General features: G+C 35.3%; 2 protein-coding genes across 3 annotated transcripts in view; one reads left to right on the top strand and one right to left on the bottom strand.

Annotated features, from left to right (window-relative positions):
* Window positions 1-1,543: 1,543 nt before the first annotated feature.
* LOC121381396 (nucleoporin NUP35-like) overlaps window positions 1,544-26,893 on the top strand; it is a 39,274-nt gene continuing 13,924 nt past the window's right edge. The window contains exons 1-5 of one of the 2 annotated variants that reach the window (XM_041510687.1): window positions 1,544-1,688; window positions 20,598-20,686; window positions 21,010-21,113; window positions 23,000-23,102; window positions 24,333-24,417. In XM_041510687.1, coding sequence (XP_041366621.1) covers window positions 20,603-20,686; window positions 21,010-21,113; window positions 23,000-23,102; window positions 24,333-24,417 — 376 coding nt within the window. In that variant the 5' untranslated portion in view covers window positions 1,544-1,688; window positions 20,598-20,602. Of the gene's footprint in view, window positions 1,689-17,276; window positions 17,427-20,597; window positions 20,687-21,009; window positions 21,114-22,999; window positions 23,103-24,332; window positions 24,418-26,893 lie in introns of those variants that run through there. The other variant, XM_041510686.1, reaches the window with a different exon arrangement.
* LOC121381395 lies at window positions 7,874-17,213 on the bottom strand. Its single transcript, XM_041510685.1, has 2 exons — window positions 17,131-17,213; window positions 7,874-11,919 (listed from the first exon to the last, which is right to left on the bottom strand). Exon 2 carries the CDS (start codon window positions 11,892-11,894, stop codon window positions 8,112-8,114), a length of 3,783 nt encoding a protein of 1,260 aa, XP_041366619.1. The 5' UTR covers window positions 11,895-11,919; window positions 17,131-17,213; the 3' UTR covers window positions 7,874-8,111.

The following is a 26,893-nucleotide window of genomic DNA, read 5'->3' as shown; positions in this document are numbered from 1 at the left end:
ATTATTTATTAATTATCGGGTATTAGATGTCAAACATTTGGTAATTTTTTTACTTGTATAGTCGTATAGCTAACCCGCCACATTTTTTCCATTAGCAGCAAGGGATCTTTTATATGCACTTTCCCACAGACTGGACAGTACATACCACGGTATTTGATATACATGTACCTGTCGTGGTGTACAGGTTGGAACGGTAAAAAACTAAACAATCAGAGAATAGGTCCAAAGAGGTGATTCGATCCTACGACAACCATCTGAGCTAGGATCCACCCTAAGACCCAGGGGGGGGGGGGGGGGTCTAGACTGTTGTGAGCGAAGTTCATAGGGAGGTCGAGACATTTGCTTCAGCAGGGGAGGGGGTCGAGCCACATCCCCCCATCTGCACACGCACAGATCTGCATATATTATATTATAACAGTATAGTAATTGTTAATTGAAATATTTTGATGTTATGGATTATTTTTAAGTTACACTCCTTCGTAGAAAAATCAGGCAGACGCAATCTGCTTCAGGTTTTATCAATTTTGTCATTTAAAATAATATATTAAATAGTGCCTAGTGCAACCCGAAACTTAAAATAATAATAATAATAAATAAATAAATTAGAAAAACAACCTCAACCACCAAAACAAAAAGTTTGTTTGTTTAACGACACCACTAGAGCACACTGATTTATTCGGCAAAACATTGATTATTAGATATCAAGCATTAATTTTGACGAAGTCTTTGAGAGGAAACACGCTACATTTTCCATTAGCAGCAAGGAGTCATATATATATATATATATATATATATATATATATATATATATATATATATATATATATATATATATATATATATATATATATAATATATATATATATATATATACATATATATATTATACATACATATATGCACCATCCCACAGACAGGATAGCACATGTATACCACGGCATTTGATATACCAGACGTGCTGCACTGGCTGGAACGAGAAATTGTCGAATGCCAGCAATGCCAATGGACCAAAACAAAGACGACTGGTAACCGTTTGTATTACAATGTATTAGAGTAACGAATGTTAGAGTACCAGTGTACACAATAGCGGCAAAGCCAGTTTTTTGTAAACAATTTTAATTTGTTTGCGGTAAAATATTAAAATAATTATGTTCCAGGTATATAGGCTGAAAACAGACACACACAAAAAATAAATAAATAAAATTATAATTATAATAAAAACCTATGCCAATACTCACAATTTTCCATGAAATGTCAACACTAATCTCAGCAGGCTTATAGCCTGTCGACCAATCCCACCAATAAATGGAATAAAATATTGTTTAGACTAATCTCAGCAGTGCCGTTTTTTTGGCAGTAGAATGACAAACCGCGCAAACATCCCCCTTTTTATATGGATACGGCCAGTAACGAGGTCATGTCTCTTAGCCAATTCTAGATTACAGCTAGGTCGGGGTCGGCATCACTTAAATTGGGCCAAAACTAAGTCGTGCGCCCAATCCTAACTAGTTTAATAGGTCATGGACCATACAACCTTCCCCTCCCCAAGGTGGCGCTTTATCACTGGCAATTTAATTTTAACTAGAATGTTCGTTAATACTTTCGATAGTTTCCCGCAATTATAAACGCGTCTAGACATCGATGACGAATATTGGATATGAAGAGGTGAAATTATTCGCGGTGTTCTGGTAAATTTTCGTATATTATAATTATGACAGTATATGTGTAAGAGATTATGTTCAGAACTGTTTTCCATCAATCGATATTAACAAAGTTCGAAAATATGAACAAAGAACGAGATGAGTATCTATTCAGTTCATGTATATTTACATTTAGGCTTACGTTAATTTATGACATTTAATAAACAATCTTATGCCTAATAAATATTTGCGCTTTTTTTTTTTTTTTTTTAAATACTAGAAGTTTTTAATTATTAAAAAAAACTAAACTGATGTTTGGTGCAGCCTGTTCAGTGGAATGTGGTTTAGTCCCTTTTTTTTTCTTTTCTTTTTAAAATTAATTTTAAACATGATACTGAATGTCTTCTTTTTTAATAGCCGATGCTTTTACTGAAAGTGATGAAACCATTCGCCTGTATTTGAAAATTGACCATTGTTCAGAATACTGATAAATATTGTTTAACAAACCATTCCTTCTTATCTTTCTTTCAAATCTTCTTCGTTTCCTTCTCTTCATGTATATTACTGTTCTGGAGTTGCAATGTTTGTGTCATGTTAACTACGTTATTTTATTATTATTGTGTTTTTGTAGATTGCTGGGAGAGATGTCAGCCTGTTGGCCAATTCTAAAACTACTTATGTCAATAAAATACATTTTAAACCAAGTCTGTGTTTATTGTGAAATTTGACTCTCTGGTCCCCTTTCTGCGAAGCGATCTTAGCCCTAAGATTACCTTAGGTGCAAAGCTACCCTATACACTTAAGTTGATCTTGGGCTAAGATCGCTTCGTGGAACGGGGCCCTGGACACTGTACTCAACAATAATATTATAATTAAATTTTACCTTGAACAAAACTGGGGTTTTTTAATGACTGAACTACTGAGGCTGGTACGAATAATTAATGAACATATATAAATATTTTGTTCAAATGATATAAATGTATTACCAGTTAAGCTTTGTTCACATACATCATCAGATATGGATATGACAAAAAAACGGTCCACTATTGTTTTCATTGTCTGAATAAGCACATGGATACAGACAATTATTTTGTCGCCTCATGTAGCAGTTGTGATCGTAACAAAATGATGTGCATTTGAGCAAGTTGCAGGCCCGTAGGAAACGGGGGGGGGGGGGGGGGGGGGCACTTGTGAGCCTTTTTTATATAATTCTTCATCGGTCCAATATGGGTGAAATAAATTACCCGATCCATCAGTGTGAACACTTCATACAACATGAAAATTTACCAATGACATAAATAACTCCATCCCCCTACACTTGTATGTACTAGTACAAACAATAGGTTCCATAGAAAATATGTACCTACACATTTATCACACTAGATGAGGACAATTTTTTTTTTACAATAAACATCTAATTTTAAGTGCATGTTGTTCTGAATGATTGGATGTCAAACATTTGATAATTTTGACATATAGTCTTAGGACATCGGTTACATTTTTCAATTAGTAGCTAGGGGTCTTTTATATGCACCATCTCACACAGGATACCACAGCCTTTGATTTACCAGTCATGGTGCACTGGCTAGAACGACTAGGATATGCATGCTGGAAAAATAACCATAACAATGAATTTTTTAAATATTTATTTATCACAACATATATTTTAAGAAGTTAAAAAACAACAATCCAAAATAAGAAAAGGAAACACAAATGGTATGTGAAAGACCTAGTTAGGGGGAAGCACCATTACTGTATACAAGCTGCATAGTTTTCTGGGAGTTTTCCCATAAAGATCACACCAACACAATCTGTATTAAGCCATTTCAATTTTAAATAATAACATGGAGGAAAAATAGTTCTTAAAATTTAAAACACATGATGAAATTAAATAAAAACCTGGTGGTTATCTTTTTTGGATTTTGCAATAATAGAAATTTATTTTAAAAGTAGTAAATGAAATAATTTGGATGTACTGTTTTGTCTGTAAACCAAGGCATAATTTTTATATTTCACACAATTTTTATATATATATATATATATTGTGTGTGTGTGTGTGTATTTTTAGTCTTTGTGTAACATTAAAGGTAGACTAAACTCCAACAAGAGCCTTATGTGTTGGAAAGATGTTGGACCAACAACACACACTGACATTTTAACAAATGAAAAACACGTAATTTTAGAATTAATAAAAAAAACATGATTATTCCTGCTAACTGGGGGCAGCCATTTTGTTTCGTTTTTGTCACGTCTGGTGGTATAGCTTGGGGTGAAGTAACGTCAGCTCAGGTCCAACTTCTCTATTATGCACAGTGTAAACAAACACTCTAATTTACGATAAGGCACTTTGCTTTCATCAACCTGACTTGTAAAACAACATAAATGACTTGATAGTATAATAAACTATTTAACTAAATATATTTCAGTTTGCATCAATATAACGAAATGGAGTTGTAGATTTTTTTCTTTTAAAAAATCCAAAGAAAAAATGCATATTATTAGGCCTATTGGTAGGATACATTCACGCAAAAACGGCCACTCACAATACCCAAGTGATAATTTTCTTTTCTTTGGGACTACGTAATTGGTGAGTTTTGTTATTTTAGATGGGAAAGTCTACTTAATCAAGGGTTTTACAGAATTACTTACAGTAATAAAGCAAAACGGCTGGTAAAGTCCATTACGATTTGAGGCTATCACACAATACCCTGTGATCTTAATAAAAGAGAAACATCTTTTTAGTGTGTCTAGACAGAGTGTCTGGGGACCGTCTAAATATACACCTGCCAATCAAGAACCACAGGTACAGGCCACGGAAAAAAGGACCAAATAACCAAGAAAACACTCCGACTATTATTTCAGTACGTGGGTTAATTTTTATACAAAATATAATACTGTTATTTCAACACTTTGACAATGGTGGTTTATTTTGTATGGAAAAATAAACCACATATACACGTTGCTGTGTTACTGGGATTGATATTATTACAGAACATCGCGATGCATCCGCAAAAATCAGGTATGTTTTGTTTCTTCAGTTCGAAGATTAATTCCTGACGTGACATGTTAGGTATTACGTATGGTGCAAAATGATTATACTTGTTTATATTAAGCAATAATGTGCATTATGTATCATTGGATATGCATACCAGTCCAAAAACCTTGCTTTAGCATTCCTTTAAGATGCTCCTAAAAATCATTTTGTTTTAGAACAGTTTAAAATATGTTGATATATATGAAACAAATTGTCTTTGCTTACTATAACATGGAACCTATACAGGTTATGAATGATAGAACAAAATTGCACCTCAAGAAATATACACAAAGAATAGCACCATAAAAATACTGCATTCTTTTGCAGTTTGTCAAAATCAACCATTTAATTTCCTCAAACAAATACGAGTTTTTATCCATAAATCAAATTATCCGACATTGGATCAATTACGGACATCTGGAAGACATCAAATACAAAACAGAAATTGAAAACTCTAATACATTTTAAAAGAGGACTTGCATAAAATAATTAAATTTATCCGAATACAAAATACTAAAGCAAAAATCACATCAAACACACACTATCTATGCTTTACGAGATATCATACTGCAATTAAAAATCACTGTAACAAAAAAACATACTTGTAAAAGCTAACCTGCTTTCAACCACAACACCATGAAATAACATTGGTATAATGATGATATTGCACAAAAGAAAAATATCTCCGTCTGATATGTCTGCTATGCCATACTGCTCATTTTCTATCTTGATGGTGTTTTGTCAAACCTAGAAACATGATGGGTATGCCTATTCATTTCCAGTGTGAATATACAGTTATTAACTTTCAAAGTACTTAAAATGTGCCCTGACAAAAAGGCCTATAAAATCACCCATTAAGCATCTCAAATTTTAGCCTTCAATAATACCACTACACAAACTGTATGCCATCTAGATTCATGCTTGTAGTTTGAACTTTGATTATGACACTAGTTAAAACACAAAAAAACACACCAATCTGTTCTAAAGTCCAACTATCCATATTTGGCACACATAGTATTATGTATGTGATCATTCAGATGATACTTTTTTTATCACATCTAAATAGTATGGGTGAAAAAATCACAAAAGATCCATCATAGGCAACAAAAAAACAACAACCAGGCATTAAAATAAATCTGGTAACCCATGGAAACGTAGTTTACAAACCTACAACACGGGTATGACGCTTACAATCACTGATGATAAAAATGTAGGTACTGGTAGTGTTTTTGTTTCAAAAAAAATTGTGGAGAATGATATGGGAACTTACTAGTAATCTGAATGACCCCTTCCCTTATTTTCATGCCTGAAAAAACAATTTTACTTGGAAAATTTGGTGAAAATGAACCAAAACTGCTTAAGTTCAACTTAGTTGTCACCTTTAATAATCATCCACCTGAGTAAACAGACAGAAAATAGGTTATACAAAATGGGATCTGCTAGAACAAAACAACTGTTCGCACAATTTTCAGAGGCCTGCATATGGCATGTCAGTACTCATAATCAACCACTTACGGTTCAGGCACATATGTCCTGGGCATCTGTATGAGACTGACATAGTTCCCAATAAACTGAAAACCTATAAGATTAAATCAAATCTTTTAAACAAGTGAAAAAGCAAGTTTTAACATATATGCAAGTTTATGAAAGCGCTGCATACACAGAAATAAACAATGTACAGGTTACCATAAAATACACACCTAATAATCTATAAATGCAGCTTACAACAAATGTATCACGCTTACAATTCTCATTATTTTTACTATCAGTGTTTCACAGACACCAAAACTATGTAGCTCTCTCATGTACTGTATATATGTTTTTGTTCTCTTGTTTTTGTTTAACCACATTATGTGTACCTTTTGGCCCTGTTCTTATAAAACTATTAAGAGTCTGAGCCTTTAACATCCTGGCAATGCCATACAAATTGTACCATTAAGAGATTTGAGACTAGAATCTAGGTTTTATAAGCACAGCCCTGGTAATCTGAATGACTGTTTTGGAATTATTTTGATGCCCTCTCCTCCAACAATATACCTAGAAAACTATAGTGATAACATGTACACGTGTACATTTTAAGCCAATTTATGAAGTTCAAATACCTGTACTTTTGACACTATTACATCGATTCATTTCAATTAACAGCAAAAGTAACCAAAATATATGTATATGAAATAAAGAAATTTACCAGACAATGCAATGACAGTCTCTATGGAATTTCCCTATGGTACAACTATTCAAATTAAAAAAATACTGCTACTGTGTCAACATTAGGAAGACAGATATTTAAATGACAGACCCTAGGTTTTTTTTATATTGGACATTACTTGCATTTTACTGTTTAGATTATCCATTTCCTGGTATTTGTAATACTACAAAATGCACTTTTTATAATTCTAAAAGCTCATAAGCTCTGAGAAGTAACAGTTATGGAGATGAGCTCTAGTCTATTTTTAGAGGGCATTTCCCTGATTCAACCTAAAAGATTCGCAGATCAGTCTATTGATTAACCAAACTATAGTCCTTCCCAGCAGTGAATTATCATTTTCTTTCTGGACAAACTGTTCTTTTAAACTGCACACAAAAATAGTATTGCTTTTGTTATTTCCAAAGCACTTCTACTTTTCTTATTTTGTCATGAAACTGAAATTATTTACAAAAAACAATGTTCATAGAGGCTGGGAAGGACTATAAATTATAAACTAGGGTCTGCAAAAATAAATTATATACCGGTATCGTAAAAAAAACAATATGATTAATTTAAATTTACATAAAATGAGAAAGTTTTCATTAATAAAAATTGTTAAGAACTGCTTCTCATTTTTTAGCATTTGCTTCTAAATTACAATGTGAGAAGTACAGATTACTCTCCATTTCACAAACTGAATTTTGAGCCTTGTTAAAGGGACATTCCTGAGTTTACTGCAATTTTTAAAGATGTTATCGACTAACAGACTTTTTAACGATTGTAATTACATATCAAATATTTTTTTTTTGGCATAAAATATTAGTGGCTGTATATTAAATGTGTTTTTGTTCGTTCTAATATTTGTACTAGGTTAAATTTTATTTTGTTTTCTGAAATAATATTTGTTCGTACGTACAAAATTATATGAAGACAAAATCCAGTATGGGCTTGTTACAAATATTAAGACGACCAGAAACACATTGAATATACAGACACTGATATTCTAAACAAGAAAATATATTTAATATATAAATTTAATCGTAGAAATATTTTATTAGTCGGAAACATCTTACAATGCATCAAACTCAGGAATGTCCCTTTAACTGAAACAAATGTTACTTCAGCTGAAAATATTATAAGTTATATTCATTCTAGTACCAAGCATGGTGTCTTGATCACACAAATCAGCTAGATCTGTTCAATACTGATTTTAATGAACCAGTGTTTGATGAAACCCGCTTCAACCGCATTAATCTTTTCTTCCCTTCATACAGTTGGCCATAGTGCTGTAACACTGTTTTATGGCCTCTTGACAGTTGTTGTAATCTCGCCAAGGTCGGCACAGTAGTGGATCCAACAGACGCAGGTGTTTGATTAAGATTGGCAAGCATTCCTCCAAGTCCTTTCCCTTCAGAGTCTTCTCCAAGGCATCCTGATAAAGTTCTTCAGATCTTGACAGATGCAGAAGATCATGTGTAATGTCATGTACCTCTCGGCATGATGAACACATTGCCCTTTCATTCTTTCCATCAGATGGAATAAATATTGGCCCAAAGCATTTTTTGCACTTCAGGACTGGACATTCCTGAGGGATATCGGTATATGCTGGCCAATCATTCTGGCAGGCTACACAGATGCAATGAAAGTAATACTGAGATAAAAGCTTTTCTTGCCGCTGGGACTTATTGGTTGTAGCATACAATGCACCATAGCTGTCAAAAAGCTCTTCGTGTTTGTAGATATTTCGGATGGCTCTTACCACACACACATCACCATATGAATGTCGAACAACAGACGGATCACAGGAGTGATTAATCAGACTGAGGACTGGGTAGATGGCCGATCCAAATTCACACACCTCTGAGAGCTCAAAGTCCGAGGAATTCCACTCCAACTCTGAAACCTCATGGGCATTGCAAGGCAGCATCTGTATGTGTCTAAGGATGTGACTTCCAATCAAGGCATGTTCCTCATCTTCATCTTTACCAAAATCACTGGCTGACTCTTCTGCTGTAATTGGTGGGAAGTATGATGTGCGCTTCAAACATTTGATCAGAAATATAGCTGTAAGTGTACGCTGTAAAAGGTCAGTAACAGATCTATCCTTGCTGTGACCTTCTAGGTTGAACACAGTATGGTAGTCTGATGAATCATATCTGCCATCTTTGTTGCAACCTTTCAGCAAAGGATACATGGTATCTTCCTTTTTCTGCTCATATTGCTTAATATAGTTAAATCCAGCTCGAAGGACCATGCGGAGGGCCAGGTGAGACATTCCAATTTCTGCTTTCTCTATGAGAACCAGATACTTGCATTCAGCATAGTGGTACAAGTCCCAGGCCTTAACTCGACACTCCTCACTGCAAAAGGCTACACCACTGCACTGATGACAAGGAAGAGGAGCCAAAAGGCTATTACAACAGTGGTGACAATGGTTCATCTCGTATCCCTTCAGTAACACTGAATTGTAAGGTTTCTCAACAATCAGAACCTCCCCTACCTCTATGTCTCGTTCAGCAAACAATCCTCGACCTCTTTCTTCAGTATATTTCAAAACAACATTTGATGTCATGTATGGAAATTGGTAGCTCACTTTTCCTTCAACCGAAGGGACTGGACCATGGTTATTGTTAAAAGTGTTAACAGAGGGAATTTCCTTACAGCTCATATTTATCTTTTCAACCTGATCGAGTTCCTTTTCAAGATCACGCACAAGTCTGTCTATTTTTAAGTCTGAGAGCTTGGCCTTTTCAGCAAACTCAATTGCCTGCTCAAATGCAGAAATGGCTTCCTCTTTCATTTTCAGATGGTAACAGCATTTTCCTTTTCTTTCAAAAAGTTTGTACCTGTTGTGTTCTGGGTAGCCATACTTCAATGCAAAGTGAATGTCTTGCAAACAAAGAGCATACATTTTCAGGTGATAAAACACTGCAGATCTGTTAGCAAAGGCAAGAGCTAACTCAGAACTATCACCTTCAACAGGTGCCTTCAGTATGCTTTCTGTATACATTTCAAGAGATTCTTTAAACTGTTTCCTTTGATATGACTTATTACCTGATGTTCGGAGTACCCGGGCCTGTACTTCAGACTTTTCCTTGTTCCATTCCTCAACATGAATTACTTCATGAACAGCAGGTTGCATGTACAAACAAGCAAATCGTTGGGTATCCGTCTTGCACTGTGAAAATTCCAACATTACTTCATCATGAAGTTCAACCCTTTTTAATCTCTCTGTTACATTTTTGATCCAGTGTTTTGAATTAAAGACTGGTCTTAACTGTTCAGTGGTTTTTCCTGCAGAAGTAGGCTTCACCTCTTCTGATATTGACTGGGATGGTTCCCCTAAGGCTTCAAACTTGACTACAGGAATAGTCTTGCCAGTACAAATATTTGTATCAACTGATTCATTCTTATTTTGTGCGCCTACTGATTCACTCTGGTTATTACTAGCTGTGTCCATGTCTTCTGATGTTTCCTTTACAGTAGATGAGACTTTGTCACAAATGTCAGCAACATTCTCAATGTTATTGCAGCAGATATTATCAGTTCCTTTGGATATGTCAGATGTGAAAACACCTACAGATGGTGGTGGAGATACACTTTTCTCAACATCTAAATTGCCATTTTTCGCAATCTGATCATGGACTGATGGTGTTTGCTTTTTTAAAGCATCTGTGTTTTTGGCTTTAGAAACTTTCTTAGCTTTGTTTTTTGTTTTTTTCTGGTTTTCTTTTATTTCTGCAACACCTACCTCCGATTTCTCAAGACCAGGTCTTTGTTCCTCCATTTTATTAGTTTCCTTTGTAGTGGCACTCTCTAGCACTTTTTCACCTTGTAGTTCTACCACAGCAGCAGACTGCCGACTTGAAGATTTTGATGTTTTACCACCACTCTTCTCTTTGCCAAGGGGTAGATCAGGTTGTTGCAAGCTGACAGATTTCAATTCTTTTTTAACGTGACATGTATCAGGAGTAACCTTACCATTGCTGCTTATACCCGACAACTCTGACTGATTCATGCTTACAGATTTTAATTCTTTTTTAACTTTGTGAGATGTATCAGGATCAACTTTACCCTTGCCACTGGGTGTGTCAAATGAATGCATACTCACAGATTTTAATTCCTTTTTAACTTTGTGAGATGTCCCAGGATCGACTTTACCCTTGCCACTGGGTGTATCGAACTGTTGCATACTCAAAGATTTCAATTCTTTTTTAACTTTGTGAGATGTCTCAGGATCAACTTTACCCTTGCTACTGGGTGTATCAAATTGTTGCTTACTCAAAGATTTCAATTCTTTTTGAGATGCATCAGGATCAACTTTTCCCTTGCTAATGGGTGTATCAAATTGTTCCATATTCAAAGATTTCAATTCTTTTTGAGATGTATCAGGATCAACTTTTCCCTTGCTACTGGGTGTATCAAATTGTTCCATATTCAAAGATTTCAATTCTTTTTGAGATGTATCAGGATCAACTTTTCCCTTGCTACTGGGTGTATCAAATTGTTCCATATTCAAAGATTTCAATTCTTTTTTAACTTTGTGAGATGTATTAGGAACAACTTTACCCTTGCCACTGGGTGTGTCAAACTGTTGCATACTCACAGATTTCAATTCTCTTTTGGCCCTTTGAGATGCATCAGGATTAACCTTATTTTTGCTACTGGATATCTCAGCTTGCTGCATGCTCACAGATTTCAACTGTTTTTTACCGACAGTTTTCATTTTTGGAGTACTCAAACTCTCAGATTTACCTTTTGTTTTGCTGTTGGCCACAGCTGCTTGTTGCTCTAGTTTAGCTGTAGAATGTCCATCTGTACTGCTGTTAGCATCTACTGCACTACTAAGATCCTGAATTTCACGTGTCTGAAGACTTTTATCATCACTAGCAGAAAGAGGTTTTGAACTTGTATGCAAGTCAGAAGTTTGCTGATCTTTCAATTTTGGATAGCTGCTTGGAGTGGTGCTACTGCCTTCAGCTGCAGCTGCCATATTTTCTCCATTTTCTTCTATTTCCTTCACAACAACCATTCTCACAATGCAAATCCTAGATGACCTACAAAATAAATGCAAAGTACATTGTAGAACGTAAATTTGGATAACCACATGGTAGACATTGTCAAGCAACACATTTGTACAATTTTTGACAACAAGAAGAATTCAAAACAAGGCAACTCTCAGAAAGCCTAAGGTATTACAATTACCGTACTGCATATACATGGGCAGTATTTTAACTCTGGTTAAAAACAACCAGGGTTAGTTTAATCTTTGTTGAGTCTACACAAACATATTAAAACAACATAACCCTTATCTATCATATCACAGGATTTTTAAATTGCATAATGATGTATTAGTGGTACTCTGGTAGAAGTACAAAAAACTATATTGAAATTTTGTTTTAGTCCAGTTCAGTTCACCTCCTTTATCATCAGTATCTTGGTTCATCATCCAGCTTTTTTGTTTTCGCAAGGTTTTAACATGCTATCAGAAGCAAAATAAACATACACTACAACTTGATTGGTGATGTCATGACACTACAGTTTAACCTGGGTTATCAGTCTACACTTGGATGTAAAAGCACAAGTTAAAGTTAACCTGGGTAAAAACGGTGTCTGAACCTGGTACAGGCCACAAATTGTGTATGACAACGTTTTTAAAATGTCACTGTGGCACAATATTTCAAGCAAACTGATAACTTAATGATAATGACACAACGGCTGTTTTTGCCCCTGGTTATGTTTGTTTAGTGTCTACTGGGATATTTTATTAGAATTATATCAGTCGTTCTTATAAATTAAAGTTTCAAACTACTTAATACATTTTATAATATATGCTGAAATGAAAAGAAGTTTTGTAATCGAATTCGGTTGACCGATTTCCATAATTAAAATAACCTCTGCGATTTTACAGCATAGCGGCTTACAATCATTCTTATTGTCAGCCAGCATTGTTACAATGGAGAATATTCCTTTGAAATAAGTATGTTTAGACATGTTTTGTTTTTTTTTTTAAATTAACAAATTATTATCAAGATCCAAATAGTACTGCTATTACGTCCCACATCGGATCTCTCCTACAAACATTGTTCGTACAGTGCGATGTATTGGACGTTTGAAATGACCCCTTAATTAATCATTTAAGGTTGGTAATCATCTCCAAAAATTATAACAATCTCATCCTCAGCATATTAATTAAATATAATAGGCCTAAATTAGATATTCGCTACTTCAACTTTAAATGGATAGTTCTGAAACATGGTACATGTACTATGATTCTTTGGGTCAGTCTTCACAAAGTAATAAAAATATATTTAGGAAATATTGAATTTGTAATTTTTAAAATTAAACTTTAAAATTGTAAATATAAAGTTAACATTGAACATTTCAAAGAGTATCTTTTTGTAAAGATTTGATTGGATAGTTCTGAAATTAAGCATAATGATTCTTAAGGGCAGTCTTCACACACTAATAGAAAAAAGGAAGGAAATGGTTTATTTAAGGACGCACTCAACACATTTTATTTACGGTTATATGGCATCAGACATATGGTTAAGGACCACACAGATACTGAGGGAGGAAACTCGTTGTCGCCACTTCATGGGCTACTCTTTTTGATCAGCAGCAAGGGATCTTTTATATGCACCATCCCATACAGGATAGCACATACCACGGCCTTTGATGTACCAGTCGTTGTATACTGGCTGGAATGAGAAATAGCCCGATGGGCTCACACACTAATAGATATATATTTTGGAAATTGTAAATTTTAAATTTTTTTATTAAATTAAACACAATTAAATAAAAATTTAATATTTAAAGTTTTCCAAGTCTATCTTCTTCTAAAGTTTTAAATTTAAAAGACAAGTAAAAATTTAACATTCAAAATATGAAAGAATATCTTCTTGTAGAGTGTTTGTTTAACAACTCCACTAGAGCACAGTCCGGGGTACGGGCTTAACTAGTTTACTATTAATGATGGTTAAAATTATTTATAATAATAAATTAAAATTAAATATTTATAAATATTGGGATAATAAAATAGTATAGTTTGCTAAGCCTACCTCGGTGGTCTGCCCCTTATTTTTTGGCATATTATTATTATTATTGTTTACTATTATTATTAAGTATTAAGTAATTTTTAATTGGGCCTGGTATTATAAATACTAGACCAATTAATCTAATTTAATAAGAAATTTTAAACCCTCTTGCACTCAAGATAAACTATATTTATTTTAACATTGAACGTCTTGAGTGCTAAAATTCCGCTGGCGCACAGATTGATATTTCCATGGCCTACCTCGTGTCGCTAGCTGTGACGTCACACCAAGGTGACAGCTCTGTAAATGCTGGCTACAGCTATCAATCGGCCGCATCTCTTGTTGTGTTTATTATTTTAATTAATTATTTTAACTAAAAAACTTTATGCGTTTTCACCTTACAAACACATAACACAAGTTGGACAAGTAGGGGACTAATAACTTACAATCCTTATACAGCAAAACCCTGTAACACTGAACCTTCTCTAAACCAGAATTCTCTCAAAACAGGACGTTTTCTATAGAAGTATAGTTCTGTGATTTACGCATGTTTTAACACTGACATTTACTTATTAATTATTTTAACTAAAAACCTTTATTAATCTAATATTTGATTATCTTTGTTTGTAGAAGTGGTTGTCTATGTCCCCGGGGCCAGCTATGTCAAAATTTGTTTGGTAGCTGGTTGGTCGTGCGTGGCTCCATTTCTCCGGGGCCAGATTAATCGCTTTTTAATAATTAAAGATATTAATTAACATATTTATTCTTTTTAATCAATTTATATGTCTCTACCAGCTCTACCAAACTTTTATGGTGGCTAGATGGGGACATTTCTTTTAGCTGTGTATATATATGTTATATGTTTGTGGTATGCAAGTGTGTGAGTGTAAGTGTATTGCTCGGTATTGGGTGGGGGCTTATCTGGCAGTAATCCCCTCCCCCTTCCGGAAAATTGCATATTATAAATATGTGTATCTTTTAATTTTGGCTTTGGTTGTGTGTGTCTTTTTGTTGCTTTTTTTAGCTTTTGCTTTTTAATTTTTTTTATTATTATTTATTTTTTTATTTAGGTTTGTTTGTTTGTTTTTTGTTGTTTATTTATTTATTTATTTATTTATTTATCATTATTTTATTTTTTTTGTAAATAAATTTGATAGGTTTACGGCATGCTCGCCGTTTAATGTTTATGTATATTTTATCATTATTTTAATCATTATTTTATATTTTTAATAAAAAAAACAAATTATGTAATTTAACAGGGCAGGTGTCTGGTCTGTGCCTTTGGTAGTGGCTTGGTTAATAGTACCTCGTCTACTGCCCTAGGTATTATAGATTAAAGTGTTCGCCGCGTCTTCTAAATAACTTAATCGTGTTGTTTTAGAGGACAACTGAGGAGTCGCCTGTTTTTCTATGGACTGGCCCGGGTTCACCTCTCTCCTTCTGGCAGGCTTGGTACTCAAAACGAAATATTAAATTAACCATCACTGGATTTTTTGCGCCACTCCCCTAGTGGCACCAGCGATTAAACTCTTATAACCCTTTGGCGTCACTCTTCAAGTGACGCCGGTTTGTGAAGTTATAATAACTTCCTAAAGAACTAATAGGCTGCCAGGATTGGACTGAACTGCGGTTGGACACAGTGGGGGGGGGGGGTGGTGGGGGTGATGGGATGCTGGGAGTTAGGGCATTCTTTGGGGCTACAGGCGTAGGCGGTTCCGCCTTAGTTTTTATGTAGGGCCAGCCTCCCCTCCCTCCCGACCCTCACCTGGTCACACCAATGTTTAAAATATGATTGGCAGCCCCTTTCCTCTTAACCTCCCATGGGCTTATGAATATTGGTTAATAATTATTATTAATTTTAGATCAGCCCATCTAAATTTGCGCCAAAATTATATTATATTAATAATTTATTTAGGTAAGGAATGCTAATATTTTTCTTTAAGGGTGCAGCCAAAACTTATTAACCCCAGTTTTCCCCTTTTTTATACTTTTGGCGTTAATATTCAAAATTGACCCTATTTGTTAGGTTATCCCTGTTCCGAGTCAGACCCCCGATCCTATCGGAGGCCAGACTCGGGATAGGCGTGTTCGAAACCCTAGTGGTATATGGACACGTTAAACCAGTTACTAAGCTAAGCTAAGCTAGAGGACATTGATTTATTAATCATCGGCTATTGGATGTCAAACATTTGGTAATTCTCACATATAGCCTAAGAGGAAACCTGCTACATTTTTCCATTAGTAGAAAGGGGTCTTTTATATGCACCACCCCAGACAGGACAGCACATACTACAGCCTTCGATATTATACCAGTCCTTGGTACTCTGGCTGGAACGAGAAATAGCCCAATGGGCCCACCAACAGGGGGCGATCCTAGACCCAACCGAGCATCAAGCAAGCGATTTACCACTGGGCTACGTCCCATACCCTCAGTTAACTTAGTGAAACATCACATTCACCAACTTCTAATTACCTAAGATATTGAAATACCGTCTCTCTGTGGAGTTAAAATAACGCTGTTTATAAGTAAATTTTAGCTATGCGTTTTCACCTTACAAAAACATAACACAAGTTGGACAAGTAGGGGACTAATAACTTACAATCCTTATACAGCAAAACCCTGTAACACTGAACCTTCTCTAAACCAGAATTCTCTCAAAACAGGACATTTTCTATAGAAGTATAGTTCTGTGATTTACGCATGTTTTAACACTGACATTTACCTCTCCAAACCAGAAACATCTCTAAACTGAACATCAGACAAACAATTCAGTCCCAAAGACAAAGTGTTTATTCGCGCATTTTACGATTTGTGTCTGGACAAACTTTAGAGGAAATCTAATGGCAATTAAAGGTAGCTGAGTAATTTTTTGTAGTTGTTAACAATTTGGTTGGACAATAGTTTAGGGTGAGATGACCAGCTTTCTTATAATTTATTTCCATTTAATATAGCTAAAATATAGGTGTAGAAGGCACATGTAATGAAACTTAAATTATCTAGAAAATACATGTAGTTGACTGGCTAACAGCGCCACCTATCGTTGTTCACCACGTTACTTTGCAAGAATGGCCTTTAAACTTTTCGTAAATGTTTTAACTTATGTTTCTTCACTGAACTTCAAGTTCAAGGATTAGTTTTTCTATTTGTTACCATATTTGACCCATGTATCTATCAATTTTAAAATAAACTCACGAGAAACAAGAATAACCAAACTTTTGGAACAAAATTACCAAAGTTCAGGAATACTGCAGGAACTCGCAGAACTGTCAGGAACATGTGTTTCCTGTTGACGAAAAAGGCAATCCGACCAAACCTCGAAATCGTATTGGTCAATTTAATAGAAGGGAAATAACTCGTGGAAAGTATTGGAAAATAATCTTGACATGCGTATTTTGGAAGGACAGCCGTCTTCCGCCAAGTTTGAACGAGAACCAGTAACGTCCTCAAGGCTTTTTGAACACGTTTTCTTTGAGAGAGAAATTCAAAATCATTTTCAATATGTTTTCAGTGACAGCAGATTCACATGGTATTAAGCATATAGTTAAATGATTTTAATATTATGAACTATGAACGTTTTTAGAAGTTATATTGTGTGTTTTCGTCAATGTCCTATTTTCGTGATTCATAGCATTTTTTTTTATTGTAGATGGTAAACCGTATATAATGTTCAGTATCTGTATCATGTCAATACCAATTTACTATACTAAGCAAATCTCAAAATAAATTTCGTTATTGAACACATTTTTCTTGCCATTTAGTAAAGCACTAACAACAATGTGCGATTTTGAGGAGAGTCCGGGAGCCCGAGGCTCACAAAAATCATATAGGATTCTCAAGCTTGGCTTGCATACGAGTCTCATGGCTTGTAAAAATTATTTGTACAAATTGCATTGATTGTTCGAAATGACACGGTCAGCATATAATGATATATCTTAAAAACCTTGAATAGCGATCTTTTCCATTGTTTCATGCAAAACATTTAGTATATCTTCTGTTCTATTGGAGTCGCACGGCAGGATCAATACTAATACCGAACTTAAAATTTCAATATGATCGCTCTTTCAGCCAGAGATAACTATATATCGAAAACACACAATGGCTGCCTACAACTGAGTAGGCAATGATTCCTGCTCTAATACAACTTTATTATCCATATGGTACCAGAGCTAGCTCTGCCACTTGCCAAATTTGCTAATTGTGAATTTTAGGAACAATTGGCAAATATTATTTTAATTTAGCAAACAAATTTCATCTAATAATTGGTATTTTGTTGGAATGACTATTTTTAAAGATAATTTGGCGAAATGTTTTGCTCATCCAGAGCTAACCCTAGGTTAATCATAACCAAGTTAATAATAATAATCATATGAAGCACACGTGTAATGACAAGTGTAATGACGTAATTTTGGGAAGCGACATCATAACATGACGTTGCTCTCCAGTCCTAGCTCGGACTGTGCATTTGAAATATGACTCTACAAGGCTCAATGGGTAGGTGTAAACCACTTGCACCGACCAGTGATCCATAACTGGTTCAACAAAGGCCATGGTTTGTGCTATCCTGCCTGTGGGAAGCGCAAATAAAAGATCCCTTGCTGCCTGTCGTAAAAGAGTAGCCTATGTGGCAACAGCGGGTTTCCTCTAAAAATATCTGTGTGGTCCTTAACCATATGTCTGACGTCATATAACCGTAAATAAAATGTGTTGAGTGCGTCATTAAATAAAACACTTCTTTCTTTCTTTCAAGTATTACCCTTGCTCTCGCTCGGGCAATACAAAAATCCTAACACTTGTTTCGTAAAATCAGTACGACACAAGCTCCTATAATCTCTGTATATTAACCATTAATACAGGCACTACAAGAAGAAATCTGACAGAAATTCCCTTTCAATAATGTTCAGCTTAAATAGGTAGGTGCTGATGGGTTTCTTTCTATTGTGTGTGTATTAATGATTAATATGTCAAATATTTGTTATCAACTGTATGACTGCTGCTTATTTCGATGTCTGATGTAAGACAAGGCTTCTGGTGTTTTTTTTACAGTGGGGCTTGTAAAAAGTTTGTTCAAACATGCTCAAGGGCAAATAAAAAAAATAAAAAGTAAATATCCCCAATTCCCAGCAGAAATGTCACCATTTTTGTTCACCAAGCTTATATACAAAATCTAGTTATCATCAATATAGCCACTATTAGAAATTCGCGAGAAAAAATAGGCAGTTACGTCCCCTTATCACTAACCACTTCCAGCGCGTTCCGGTTACAGCAAGAATGGTCAATGACCACAGTTTGTGAATCTTCAGCTGAGATTTATGCACGCCAGTCCCTGGCATCATAAATGTCCCCACCTATGGTTTAAAAAGAATGATACAGGTAAAAAATTAAGTTAATGAAATTGTGTTTTGACTGACCATGTGTTAAATATAGGAGATGAATCTAGCGAGCTGTTACCCACCCTGATTGTTTTGGGTTTCTTGCATGGAATTTTTATTATTATTTCTCTCTCTCTCTCCCCCCCCCTCCCCCCCCCCAAGCTGCAATCTTGCCTCGCATTTAATTATCTTAATTTCATTTAAACATAAAAATACACCTGCGTATGTTAAAATGACATGATTATAAGCGACGGTGACAGACAAAACAAAAAATCTAATGTTTTAAAAATAAACCCCCTTCAGTTTTACCCCCCACCCCCCACCCCCACCCCCGCAATAAAACATTTAAAAATCTCAGTAACAACAACAAATCTGCCCCCAAATAAAACAATAGCCTACAAAACAAGCCCACACACCAGTACACATGCACAACCAAAAACATAACCCAGACGAACACACACATTTAAAAAAAAGATTTTATCTATGTACATATATCAGTGCTGTAGGAAGGTGGCACGGGATGGGGCGCACGCGCACACATACATACGTGTGTGTGTGTGTGTACTATGGAATGCTTAATAGTTGTGCATAATAATAATAATTGCAGGTAGATACTATTAAATTACATATGAAATATGAAATATTTTGCATGAAATCATGGATAAGATTGCTATTAAAGCCTCTGGTTTCCTAGCATTTTGAAATGTATGTTGACTGTGTCATTTCAAAGAATCAATGTAATTTGTACAAATAACTTTTACAAGCCATGCAGGCTTGTATGCTAGCCAAGCTAGAGAGTCCTATATGAATCTCCAAGACTCTCCTCAAAATTGCACACTGGATTGTCTCGGGCAGTACATATGGAAAGAAATGGTACCTTATTTACCTGCAAAAATAGCATAGCACTTGGCATTTGAGAGAATTAAATAATACGTATATTACTATTATTAACAACCCCTAGGTTTGCAGAATGTAACAGTTTGCAGTTTTCATTGGTACCTTTCTTCTCTTTTTAAAAAAAAATGGTACTGATAGGTGCATAGAATCCCTGTGTAAGATATTACCATATTTCTCATGTACATGTATACCAAGCATTGATTTTTAATCCTTTTCTCGTAAGTACTACATGTATTAAAACAATATTCAGATGCTAAGAGGTGCTAAACCAGAGAGTGATAGGGACCCACTATGATAACGTCCCTTCATTCACGAGGTCTGTACTCTCATAGGACTTATACATTATACACAGCCCTTAAATAAAAATTAGTTTAAGCTGGATAATTTGTTTCAAAGTTGTTTCACTACATTATGAGATTCTTATTTTTCAGAGCCAATGCTTTCATCACCGACCAGTCCTGGAGCCCATCAGTATCTTCCAGCCTTTTTGCTTGGAGAAAATACACCGCATACTTTGTCTGTAAGTGCCAACGAAAAGAGAACCAAAATCGGGGAAAGTGTTGCCAGTTTATAAATAAACATTAAAAAAAGGTCTATCTCAGGTATTGCATATGTATATGAATATTATTAAAATCTTTATAACTATATGTATATTAATTATTATTTTTTAATTGTTAATACAATGATGTTTACATCCAGCTTTCAATAAGCAGGTGGGTTGGGTAACAGCCAAGTAGATGTCTATCTTTAAGGTCTATTTAGTACATACAGGTAATTTGTAGAACAAAGCAAATGTTTTGTTTTATATTTTTAATTATTATTTTACTGTACATACCATTTCAGCCAGCACCTCGTCTATGGTCAGCTGGAGGTCACTCTGGTCCAAACTCCGGCCAGAAAAACACATCATACGTAACATCTCAGCATATGATGTCTGGTACTCCAAGGTAGGAAATTATAAAAGTGGTGTTCCAGACGTTAACGCATATTGGAGGGGTGCAGGGGTGGGAAGCATCAATTAAAACAAGAAAAATCGAAATGACCCTACTAAGAAGGGGTAAAGTGCTCGCTTGGTGCATGGTCGGTTTGGTATCGATTCCTGTTGGTAGGCCCATTGGGCTATCTCTCACTTCAGCCAGTGCACCACAACTAGTACATCAAAGGCCATGGTATGTCATGGTTCGCACAGACCTTGAAAAGTCCTTGAATTTCAGCGTAGTCCTTTAAAAGTCCTTAAATTTCATAAATATTAAATTTATGCTTTAAAAGTCCTTGAATTTTGTGACTAAGTGCTTGAATTTTACAAAAACATCCTTAAATTTAAAAATTAAGATCCACTGGGAAAACAATTAAACAGAAAACATTTTTTGTTGATTTTTCGCTAAAATTTTAAACCTGTTACCGGACATTTTTCACCGGGTATCAGATTATTACACACACCTGAAGTGGCGAGATGCTGTAACTGTGCATGTGTTGGCGTCTGTTGAATCGGAAAAATTAGTCGCAAGTGTGTCTATAATTTAAAGTGGGAAACTAACCCACTTTACTCTGAATGGTTAAAGTCCTATAAGAATGACAAACAGAAGGCAACGTGTGTTTTGTGCAACAAAGTGAAGAAATCTCATTTGCAGAGTTCGAAGTACCAACAAATGAGTTAGCAAAATTAGAGACCAAATTAGGTGCTCAATTGGAAGCACTCAAGAAAATATAGACTGACATGTGTACACCATTGCAGTACTTTGTAAACATATTTAATTAGAAATATTGAACTGTCAGAAATACAGTAAACACTGTATGCTACTAGTGTGTATACAGGTAATACTATTTAGTGGTTTAGGCTGATATTACAGTCAATGTCATAGATGCTTATGGTTTGCATTTAATTGATTACGGTATAGGTGTACTTGAAAAATAGTCCTTGAAAACAAGCAGAAAAGTGCTTGAAAAGTCCTTGAAAACAATCTGTTTATGCCTGTATGAACCATGTATGTGCTATCCTGTCTATGGATGGTGTATATAAAAGATCCCTTGCTGCTAATCGAAACGAGTAGTCCATGAAGTGGCGACAGCGGGTTTCCTTCCTCGATATCTGTGTAGTCCTTAATCATATAACCGTAAATAAAATGTGTTGAGTACGTCATTAAATAAAACATTTCCTTCCTTCCTGATCCTACTAACAAAAAATCTGATTGTAAATAAAGTTAAAAGTTTGTTTTGTTTAACAACACCACTAGAGCACATTGATTTATTAAGCATCAGCTATTGGATGTCAAACATTTGGTAATTTTGATATATAGTCTTGGAGATGAATACCTGCTACATTTTTCCATTAGTAGTAAGGGATCTTTCACATGCATCACCCCACAGAAAGGATAGCATATGCCACAGCCTTTGATATACCAATCATGGCTAGAATGAGAAATAGCCCAATGGGTCAACGACTAGAATTAATCTCAGACCGATGACGCATCAGGTTAGTGTTTTACCAGTGGGCTATGTCCCTCCTACCACCCCCCCCCCCACCCCCACCCCCACCCCCAACCCCAGTGAAAATAAGGTTAATTATTTTTATAGTGATCTATTAAGTTTGTTTATTAATGTTTGAAAAACCCTACATTTTTCATGGTCTTAATAATTTGGTATTAAATTTACATTACATATATATTGATAACATAACTGTACATATGTAACCAAGCAAAAGTTTAGAATTGAGTATACTTTAAAAAAAATTAGTTTGGATTAGGTAATTTAAGCTTGTGTACTTGTAGAACAATATATAAATTTGTTTAAGCAGTTGCTGGGTAACTATAACCTTTTTGTATTTTTGTTTCAGAAATGACATGTCGCGTGGTAAAGACAAAGCAGGGGCACCTCCTGTAAAGGGATTGTTTGTCAGTCCAGATGGGCAGTACACACCATCCACACCCAGCCATCAGGTATGTTTTAGTATCACATTCCATCCATTTATCCACACCCAGCCATCAGGTATCTTTTAGTATTACATTCCATCCATTTATCGACGCCCAGCCATCAGGTATGTTTCAGTATTACATTCCATCCATATATCCACACTCAGCCATCAGGTATGTTTCAGTATTACATTCCATCCATTTATCCGCACCCAGCCATCAGGTATGTTTCAGTATTACATTCCATCCATATATCCACACCCAGCCATCAAATATGTTTTAGTATTACATTCCATCCATTTATCCACACCCAGCCATCAGGTATGTTTCAGTATTACATTCCATCCATATATCCATGCCCACCTATCAGGTATATTTCAGTACTACATTCTGTGAATTCATCCACACCCAGCCATCAGATATGTTTCAGTACTACATTCTGTGAATTCATCCACACCCAGCCATCAGATATGTTTCAGTACTACATTCTGTGAATTCATCCACACCCAGCCATCAGATATGTTTCAGTATTATATTCTGTGAATTCATCCACACCCATCTTGCCTCCATGGCATCGTGATTAGGCCATCGGCCTACAAGCTGGTAGGTACTGGGTTCGGATCCCAGTCGAGGCATGGTATTTTTAATCCAGATACAACTCTCAAACCCTGAGTGAGTGCTCCGCAAGGCTCATTGGGTAGGTGTAAACCATTTGCACCAACCAGTGATCCATAACTGGTTCAACAAAGGCCATGGTTTGTGCTATCCTGCCTGTGGGAAGTGCAAATAAAAGATCCCTTGCTGCTCACCGGAAAGAGTAGCCTATGTAGTGGCGACAGCGGGTTTCCTCTCAAAATCTGTGTGGTCTTTAACCATATGTCTGACGCCATATAACCGTAAATAAAATGTGTTGAGTGCATCGTTAAATAAAACATTTATTTCTTTCATCCACACCCAGCCATCAGCTAAAGTTTCAAAAATAATTATCTTTAGTTCAAATATTGCACATATTACCCATTCAAGAATCTTATTTGTTGAAAATAAGAAAATTGTTGATATTTTTAAGCCATTTTTTATGGTTAAACTTGTAAAGGGTCAATAAAAAATTTAAAAAAACTTTTTCAGGATATGAAATAGGGATTCGACTTACAGCCGAGATATGGTATTTTCCTTGAATACATCCACACACAGCTATTACGTATGTTTCAATATTAAAGATATTTACTTACTCAGTATTGTTTTTTGGGGTTTTTTCAGATGTCATTTTCTATGAGCCAGCCACAAAGAATGGGTTCTACACCAGCATCCTCGAAAGCACTGTCTCCAGGAGTCCAGACATCTTGTGAGTGGGGCACCATTGTACCTTGAAAACTACAGATAGTGTAGTCAAATTAGACCCAAAATAGGCTCAACCTAGAAAAAAATGGTATAAAAGGTTTTTTGGTATCAAAAGAAGCAGAATTTTGTCCTTTATAACATATCCAAAATCCGCAAAAATCGGCTTTGGGGAAAACGTTTTATATGCAAATTACCTTATTAGCATATTTTAGCATTTTTGGAGCAAGTCAAACTAATGCCAAACAAGCTGAACCCACCACATAATTTAATAAAAAGTTTTTCTTTGGATTTGTTGTCAGAAAGGTCTCTAGATTAACATACTAAAAGTCTAGAAAAATTACCACAGGAGAAGATAACTGTTTTTTGCATAAATCCAAGATGGCCACCCTAAAAACTTCCACTGACCATAACTACACTTTTAATTACATTTTTTAAACTGATTTTAAAGGCTAAACTATAGTTTTCAGTATCAACAAAGCCCTTCAAATATATTGTTATGGTATTGGTTGTATCTTTATATAAATAAGTTTAAAATGGCCACTAAAGTAATCCAATTGTGATAATTTTCACTTCTTAAAAACAGTTTTTGACTAGCTGATGTATTGATAACTAATTTAAATGATACCAAAAATTGTTGAACTATCTGATTTAATTACATAAATATTTTGTTAAAATAAATTAAAAATAAATAGATATGTTAAATAATGACTCTGTGAATTGCCATATTTAACAACATAAAATGGGGGACAACCTCTACATGAATATGCGTTTATATGGTAAATATGATGACCGGAAAATACATAGCTAGAGCTATCCGGGGACATTTTTTGGTTGACAGTGCAATACATCTGAAACTTCTCCAAGCAATTGTGCCAAACGAAATCAAAGTAAAAACATTTACTAGTAGTGAATCAGAGGATGAACTTTGTGAGACTGCAATTTCTGAGATTGTGACTTCGGAAAATTCTGATATAAATACAGGACTACAACAAAAGCTGCAACAGTGTGACATTGAAGAAATCGGTAAACTGTATAATAAATTAGTGGAACACAACCTATCAGAAGATGAATTTGACAATTCACAAGCTCTTAAAAAGTTTAATTATTGTATCAGTGACTATAAAGAGGAACTAACTACTAAATCAAGGACAGCTTGTCTATGGTTACAGTATATAAAATATATAGATATGTTGAAACTGTTTATTCGAGCAGAGAGAACTGGAAATTGGAATACACATCTAGTGGCTGTAGGTCGGATGCTAAATCTATTTGCTGCTACGGGACATAACATCTATGCCAAAAGTGCACGAATCTACTTACAAATGATGTTGGAATTGCCAAATAATCATCCATGGCTGTTTGAGATGTTCTCTAAACATGGGTACCACACTGTACGCCGATCAGATCGGTTCTGGGCAGATTGTGGACAGACTTGATTATAGAACAAGTAATGATGAGGGCAATCAAAAGCCGTGGGGGAATGACACGAGGAAGAGGCATGACGGAATCAGTTCAACTATTGTGGATATACACTATGCAAATGTGCTGCAGTACACAGTGCTATCACAAAGTTAACAGAAAATAAGCATGAAGCTAGTGAACAGCATGTTGACATTAGCAAATGTAGAACAAGCCATGACTTCAATGATATTTTAAAGATGAAGGATTGGTTTGACACATATGAGCCATTTGATACACATGATCAGCAGTTTACGTTGTTTGGCATCAGGTTTGACATCATCCGAAAAGGACAACATCAACTGTGATAAGGTTGAGGATGTGGGACTGAGTATCCATAGAAAAATGGATAATGCATGTTTACAAGATGTCTCGATGAAAAAGGCTGACCAAGTACGGACATTAGTCAACTTACAAAATGGTGTGAAGATTGGTCAAAAATCAGTTCATCTGAATTCAACTGTTCTTTTTTCACGTCTTATTGTATTAATAGAACGGACAAACAATATGGTACCATACTTTGAGTACGAACTTACCCCTATCCCATCAGCTCTATTCAAAGATTCGATAATGCGCAAATCAAACAAAGCTGATCTTGCTGAACATTTGACTTGTAACATAGTGCAACCAGCCATACCAACTGAGACATGTTATGTTCTTGATGGAGGAGCACTACTCCACAGAGTCAGGTGGCAGCCTAAATCAACATATGCAAATGTACTTCAACAGTATGTCACATATGTGAGAACAAAATATGGTAAACACTGTACAATAGTATTTGATGGATATGACAGTGGGCCGTCAACAAAGGATCATGAGCATTCCCGGAGATTTGTGAAGGCAGCAGCTGATGTAAACATTGTCGAAAGTAGTACTGCACATAGTAACCAGCAGCTTTTTCTCGCAAATGACAGAAATAAATCTAATTTTATTTCATTACTAAGCCAAGAACTTGAATCAGTTGGATACCATGTGGAGACGGCCAAAGACGATGCGGACACTTTAATTGTAAAACATGCACT

This window comes from Gigantopelta aegis, chromosome 9 (genome assembly GCF_016097555.1).
Source record: "Gigantopelta aegis isolate Gae_Host chromosome 9, Gae_host_genome, whole genome shotgun sequence".
NCBI lineage: Eukaryota > Metazoa > Mollusca > Gastropoda > Neomphalida > Peltospiridae > Gigantopelta > Gigantopelta aegis.
The sequence above is the reverse complement of the archived record's forward strand: the minus strand, read 5'-3'. Positions and strand labels throughout refer to the sequence as shown.